Source organism: Conger conger, chromosome 7, assembly GCF_963514075.1.
Source record: "Conger conger chromosome 7, fConCon1.1, whole genome shotgun sequence".
Lineage (NCBI taxonomy): Eukaryota > Metazoa > Chordata > Actinopteri > Anguilliformes > Congridae > Conger > Conger conger.
The window spans coordinates 19,461,335-19,469,318 of record NC_083766.1 but is presented as its reverse complement, the minus strand read 5'-3'; the positions used below and the strand labels follow the sequence as shown (position 1 = coordinate 19,469,318).

At 39.1% G+C, this 7,984-nt stretch overlaps 1 protein-coding gene across 1 annotated transcript; it reads left to right on the top strand.

The window, feature by feature from the left end:
- Nucleotides 1-4,823: 4,823 nt before the first annotated feature.
- On the top strand, nucleotides 4,824-7,780 carry LOC133133237 (zinc finger protein 271-like). The gene is made up of 2 exons (XM_061249336.1): nucleotides 4,824-7,391; nucleotides 7,692-7,780. The coding sequence occupies exons 1-2, from the start codon at nucleotides 4,824-4,826 to the stop codon at nucleotides 7,704-7,706; spliced, it is 2,583 nt and encodes an 860-aa protein (XP_061105320.1). The 3' UTR covers nucleotides 7,707-7,780.
- Nucleotides 7,781-7,984: the final 204 nt, after the last annotated feature.

The window sequence follows — 7,984 nt, the reverse complement described above, 5'->3', positions numbered from 1 at the left end:
CTAATAGAAAAAACTTTATTTATACTCTAACTATTGTGCGTTCTGAGCTCAGGTTCTGAGCATGGTACCAGGACTTGATATTCCCTGAGAAGCTTTAAACCCCAGTGGTTACCGGAGGTATTGCAGTTTATTAAGCCTCTTGTGCCAAAAAGCTAATTTATCACATTGATAAGTCCATTCAAAACTATGAATTCACGCGAAGTTATACTATTCTGGACATGCCTAGTACTTTTATGGAGTAAAATCTATTCACACCGAACACATTACTATCCATGGACCGATTTATTTTCTGTGCCACACAGAACAAGATACAATATTTTTAAAATTCATATTCTTCCCTTCCCTTACGGTTAAGGTACCTAGTACGCATGCTTGGCCAAACATGGCAGCCTTCATGAATTGGCTTCATGCGCCATTGAGCAGTTCCCATAATCCATGGAAGAAGTAAATAGAATCTGCCTCCAGTTCTCATCTATCTCAATGGTTCTGAGGGTTACAGAGGTTACAGCAACAGAACGTACAAATATACAAAATCCTTACTTGAATGGCCCTGGACACAGACCATACAGTAGCAGTGCCATAAACTTGCAAGCCAGCCATTAAGGTGGATTTGGTCCTGAAAAGACATTACAGATGCATGATTTGTGCTAAAAAGAAAACACTGGGTTGATACCCCAGCTAAAAGCTTGTAAGTTTGTAATTGTAGATGGTAGAAATTCATGCCCACAAGTATATACAAAGTACAACAGCAATTCTTCAACCTGATCAGGCTGTTGCCCCAACCCCAATGGGTTCCCAAATTATTATTATTCCCACCCCAGTGCCCCACTTTGTTCCCTCCCCTCAACTCAACCCTTCAGGCTGTTGACTAGACAAGATTACATTTGAACATGAACATTTAATATTTAGCTATTTTTTTAATCTTCACAAAAAGTGCTGTAAACTAAAAAAGAAATAATACTGTTATCAACATAAGCTTAATTTCTCAACAGGTTCCACGATTATTGGCACCCCTGGTTTAATACTTTGTGCTGGCTACCTGACAGCCACAATTCTTTTCTTATAATTTGTGACAAGGTTAGAGAACACATTTGGAGGGATTTTTGACCATTCCTCCATGCAGAAGTTTTCAGAATCATTGATATCACTGGGATATCCCCCTCTTCAGTTCAGACCAGGTTTTTCATGGGATTTAAGTCTGGAGACTGAGACGGCCATTGCAGATCATGGTTGTTGTTTTTACTTAACCATTTCTGATACTTTGTTGAATTCATTGTGGACCACTGGCAGAAAACATCTGCAATATTTGACAGTAGGTATGAGGTGCTTCTTCTTGTATGCTTTTTTGATGCCATGTTTGGCCACAATGTTCACTTTTGGTCTCATCTGACCATAGTGCTATCTCCCAGTCATAATTACAATGAGGTTTGGCAAACTGGAGTCGTTTTGTTTATTGTGTTTAGTAAGGCCTGTCTTTGTGCCACCCTTCCAAAGACTTTGCTAGTATGGAAGTGCCATCATATGTTTTATTTTTTAGACTTGGTGACCCCAAGACACAACCAATCTCTGCAATTCTTAAACAATCCTTGGGTTACTTATGGCCTTCACCATCTTCCTTACTGTCTGTGGGGATAATATGCACTTGCGTCCTCTTCCTGGCAAGTTTGCAACCATTCCATATATTTTACACCTTTTTTAAAATAACTATTATTGCACTTACAGTGACAAGTGGTATGTTTAACCATTTATGTATGTTTTTGCACCCATTACCCAACTGGCCATCTGTGTCTTCTGAATTGATAGTTCTTTGGCTTTTCCCTTGCTGATAGTTGACAAAGGGATTGTTCATGCTTGTTACCTCATTTGTATTCTCTAGTGAAACAGAAAGCATTGACACAATTAAAGTAAAATTGCATTGAAATAAAAGTATATTGTTTTCTCATACGTTTGAACATAAAATATAGATCATTATCCACGTTGTTTATTATATGCAGCCTTTTTTTCTACATTTTTAATGAGGTCATATTTCTGGAGCCCACTGTATGTGATATTAGCATGCTAGTTAACTGCTTCAGTTTACTTATTGTTTGGTCCTCCTTCCCTCAAATGCCTTTATCTATAAAGTTGAAAAAAGGTCCATTTTTAATCGTTAAGACATACAGTGGGCTCTAGAAATATTTCCACCCCCAACTAGCAATGCACAAAAATACTGAAAATACTACATGTGAAAAATACAGTACTTTATTAATGTTTAAATGGAACCAGCCAAGTCAATAAAAAATAGATTGAACTAAAATCAAGCTTTCGTTATTACTGGCACACCTGATTTAGTAGGCTCCTAGGTGCAAGGATAAAAAGCACTTCATCTTTTCCCGTAATGCTTGACAAGGTTAAGGAACACATTTGGAGGGATTTTGTACCATTCCTCTGTGCAGATCCTTGCAAGATCCTTCACATTCTTGGGTTTGCGGCGTTTATCAACTGCCCTCTTGACTTTTTCCTAATTAAATTCGTCAGGATTTTTTCGAGAACATAGTCCATAGTTTTATTCAGCACAGAAACATATAAAATATAGTTGAACATACCACTTAGTGAAAAAACTTTTTTTCATGAAAAAATGTTTCATTAGGGATGAGCACGCTGCGTATTCTGGCTTTTAACATCTTGAACCTGGTTGCTACCGGAAGTTGTTGCCTTGACCAACAGCTTCACGTTCCCGGTTTCCACAATATTCTGTCCTATGCGTCGTTCGTGCGTACAGTACGATAATAACAATTTTGCCTAAATTACAATAGTAAACCGTTCATTGCATTTACACTGAAAACGAATTCACGGAGCAAAATCCACGACGGAGAGTCAGCAAGCTGTATGCATTGAAATGTAGCTTTTCCGTGAATGTAGAGTAGCCTCCAGAAAGGCTGTTTTGCCGTCGAGTTGAATCTGCAAGAGAATGATGGATGCGCCCACCGATTTACAGATATATGTTTTTTTTTGCTGGGTCGACATACCTATTCGGTTACGTTTCTTCCGATGAATAAAAATAAAATTAATGTGTTAAACCTCACCAGAAGCCATTTGCAGAACTGAGGTGTTGCTATCTGGTACCGTAAACTGGGAATTGGATCACAACTACAAAGTGCTATCTAGTTAGATGCCTTCCAGTATTACCAGGTCCTCAAGCAACGACGTCTGTCACGACTCAGGAGGAGCGATGTGGTGAAGGTAGGCTATAGTGCAATCCAGTCAAGTACAGTGCATTGATTTCTCCAAATCGTTTGTGTTCGATGCGTGTCAAGGTGGTGCAAATTGGTACCAAACTACTGAACAACTGGACGTGTGGAGCTGAAACATTGGTGCATTAGCCTACTAATGAGCAGGCTATTTCAGTGTTAATTTGTCGATGGTACAAAGAATAGTCTTGCTGGTCTACTGTAGATGTATGGCAGTAAATCAAAGGGGTATTACGATTCACTTTAAAATAGTTGAAATCCATTTTTTTTTTGCAAACCTTTAAAACATTTTTCATTTTCACTGGTTGTTCATTTATTTGCAGAAACCTGGCAGATTAAATGAAATAGTTTATTGCTAATTTTACATGTGGGAAATATAGGTACAAAATTGTGCCCAACTTGAAAAAGACTTGGGAGTAGCTAATAGGGGATCAAAACCTTTTATTCATGGTTCTGTAGCAGTTGAAAAGACCAACATGATGCTGGGATATAGGCCTATAACTAAAAGTATTGGAGTATAAATTCAAGGACATTACATTGTAGTATGTTCTTAGTATTGTGTGCAGTTCTGGGGACCACACTACAAGAAAGACATAGAGACTCTGGAATAGGTTCAAAGAAGGGTAACCAAATAGATTTCTTGTATAAGAGATACAAGTAATGCGGAGAGTCAAGGTGGCACACATTGGCATCAAACTACTAAAAATATGTAAACTCTTGAAGCTTAGTAGAAGGAGACATAGGGGCAAATGTTATTGTTAATCCCTTTTATGAATTTAAAAGCCTTGAAGTGAATCACAGGATATTCTTCATCTTAAGTTCTATTCATAGAATGGAGCACAACAAATTCAACAAACTATAAATTCCACGCAGACAGTAGTAAATATTTCTACAGACAGAGAGTTGTCACTGTGTGGAATAGCTTCCCAGTCCATATTGTGAAGCAGTTTTTCCAGCATTTTTGGGCTGAATGGCTTGTTCTTGTCAGTATGTTTTGTTATGTTATTTGATATACAAGCAGTCTATCTGTTATGGAAGCATATACACTTTTTTAAAGGACTTATGGAGTGCAGGCCTCTTTTAAAGCCCAAACAATGGCAGGATGCTCGCCTATATCTTTTGGAAATGTTTGGCTATGTGCACCGCTAGCCTTACTTGTCTGTACTTGTTAATAACTACCCGAGAGTCTTTTCTGTCCAACAACTGTAACCAGGACATGGACGACAGGGTTTCATTCCTAACCAGCTCCAAAAGGCATAGTTCACTTTTGTCTGATATCTTATTGCAGCTGTGCAATGTTTTTCCACATAAGATTACTTCTAGATGTTACTTGTATAAATCATTATTTTCAACCAAGAAACAGTTAAGAACAGATTTTAGCTACCATATAAACACCAAACAAAATATATATATATAGTGACTTGTTATCATTAGCCAATTTGATATTAAACAGAGTTAAGGCTAATGACTTAATTGTATTTTTAATTCATTTTACATCGACTCACTCATCTTATTCCTTCATTGTTTTGCAGACACAGAATACACCAGTCCTAGAAGTTTTGGGAGTGTTTTTAGGTCAAGAAAACTGTGGAAATGGCCTTTGTCAAAGAAGAATCACAGGAATGTGAATTGAAGCAAATGTTAAACCAACAAAAATGTGAATTGAAACCAGTAGGCAAAATCAAACAAGAGGCCCACAAGCCTGTGCTCCAGGATGAGAGTGACACTGAAGATGGTTGCCATCTGAAGATAATTACTTTGCAGGAAGCAAAAAAAGAGGAGATTGGTGATTGGGACCTTGATGCTTTTGAAACGTCTATCGAATTGAATACAAACACTCATGATGTTAATCAAGGACTCAGCTTGGAAGGAAGACTGAATGAGTCCTGTGACAATGGAATGAGTTTCCTTGCAGCAGGGGGAAATCTTACCCAGTCACCAATTAACACAGGAGAAAAAACATACCAGTGCTCACAGTACGGGGAAACACACACAAGAAACGGAGACAGTGCAAAGCCAACTGGAAAGAAATATTGTTGCTCGCACTGTGGGAAGACCTTTGCCACCTTAATTCATTTCATTGTGCACCAACAAATTCACCGGGGAGATGGGAGAGGAGAGCGGCCATTTCATTGCTCTCAGTGCGGAAAAAGTTTCTACCGAGAGAAGGGTCTGAAGACACATCTGCAAAGTCATAAAGGAGAGAGACCACACCGTTGCTCTAAATGTGGGAAGTTGTTCACTGTTAAGTCACTTTTGTTGAGTCATCAGCGCAGTCACACAAGAGAGAGGCGATACCACTGCTCCAAGTGTGCTCAAAGTTTTGCTTCTAAAGCAAAATTTGAAAGACACATGCAAGTGTACTTAGAAGAGATACTATATAGTTGTTCACAGTGTAAAAAAAACTTCATGACAGAATGCAGTTTGAATAGACACAAACAAACACATATTAGGAAGGAAACAAACAGCTATTTTAAACAATTAGCAACAAAAGAAAAAATATATAGTTGCTCCCACTGTTCCAGGTCATTTACAGTATTAACAAATTACATTGTACACCAGCAAATTCACAGAGGTGAGGGGACAGAGGAAAGGCCATTTTGCTGTTTGCTGTGTGGGAAAAGATTCTACAGGGAGTATGGTCTGAAATTGCATGAGCAAAGTCACAGGACTGAGAAGATACACTGTTGTTCTGAATGTGGGAAGTCTTTCAGAACAGAATCAGTTCTGATTAGTCACAAATGTACTTGCATAAAGAAAAGGCATTACTGCTCCAAATGTGGCAGAAGTTTTACCTTGAAAAGTACTTTTGAAAGTCACATGCAAATGCACTCTGGAGAGAAAAAATACAATGTCTCTCCAAGTGTGAAAAGCCTGCCTTCAGAGTCCTCTCGCAGGAGACTCAAGGAAACACACGCTGTAAAGGAACAAAGTCACGGTTTTCAACAAGCGGCTTCAAAAACTAAGTCATACAGCTGTTCCCATTGTGGCAGAACCTTTACTATGTTAACAAATTATATTGTGCACCAGCAAATTCACAGAGGTGAAGGAAGAGAAGAAAGACCATTTTGCTGCTCTCAGTGTGGGAAACGCTTCTACAAAGAAGACAGTCTGAAGAAACACCATCAAATTCACACCGGAGGCAGAGCACACCAATGCTCTCAATGTGGAAAGTCATTTCGAACAAAGTCAGTTCTACTGAGTCATCAGAATATTCATGAAAGGCAAAAACAATACCATCATCTCAAGCCTGATGGGGGATTTGCCTCAAAAAGCAATTCTGATGAAGATATCCATATGCACTCCAGAGAAAGATTACACAATTGCTCCTGGTGTGGGGAAATGTTTTCCACAGAATATTTTCTCAAAAGACACCAGCAGTCACACTGCAAGAAAAGATCTCTTGGCTGTTTTAAACAAATACAGACTAAACAATACTGTTGTTCCAACTGTGGTAAGGTATTTACAACATTAACTAATTTTGTCGTACACCAGCAAATTCACAGAGGACAAGGGAGAGGAGAGAGACCAGTTTATTTCTCCCAGAGCGGGAAATGTTTCTACAGAGAGAATGGTCTGAAATCACACCAGCAAACTCCAACTGGAGAAAGACGACCGGAAAATGACACGCTTATTAGCAAAACACATTTTGGCAAACCGATGACTGAGGGATTAGGATCATACCCCTTTTCCTATGGTGAGAAGACTTTTACAACCAGCTCAATTGTAAAACAGCACCAACAAAAGCACACCAGCGAAGAAATGGGATGTGATGGACAGGTTCAATATGCCACTAGAGAAACTGTGTTAGGTGACAGCTGCTTGGCAAATAATAATTCTGCATCAACAGAAAACTCAGGAGGAGGGGAGATAGTATTGGGGAAGGATAGAAAGAGGGAGATACAGAACACCATGCCTTTTAAAACTTCACCTAAATTTGACATGGATGAACACAGCATTCCGCACAGGGTTCATTTAGACCGTTTCAGTAACTTGCAGACTATAGAAACATGTCAGGAAACGTTGGAGACACCTCACGTTGGATTTGACATTATACCTCAATTTTATCCTGACGTCTGCCATAGAGTGGAAAGCTCTGGGTCCACCTCAGCTGATGGAGTTATCGGGGAAGAATCTGTAAGGACTGGAGAAGTGCTGAAGGTAAGTACAGTCATTATGTTTCACTGTGCAGATCATGTTTTTTTAACATGTAATTTAGCAATTCAATATCAAAGGCTATAATTTATCCAATATGTCCTCACATTTACCAAAATTTTTATGCCTTAGTACTTACAGTCAGGTCCATAAATATTGGGACATCGACACAATTCTCCTCTTTTTGGCTCTATACACCACCACAATGGATTTGAAATAAAACGAACAAGATGTGCTTGAACTGCAGACTTTCAGCTTTAATTTGAGGGTATTTACATCCAAATCTTGGTTGCAAATCCTTTGCAGTCAATTACAGCCTGAAGTCTGGAACGCATAGACATCACTAGACGCTGGGTTTCATCCCTGGTGATGCTCTGCCAGGCCTCTACTGCAACTGTCTTCAGTTCCTGCTTGTTCCTGTTTCCCTTCGGTTTTGTCTTCAGCAAGTGAAATGCATGTTCAATCGGATTCAGGTCAGGTGATTGACTCGGCCATTGCATAACATTCCACTTCCTTGCCTTAAAAAACGCTTTGGTTGCTTTCGCAGTATGCTTCGGGTCATTGTCCATCTGCACTGTGAAGCGCTGTCCAATGAGTTC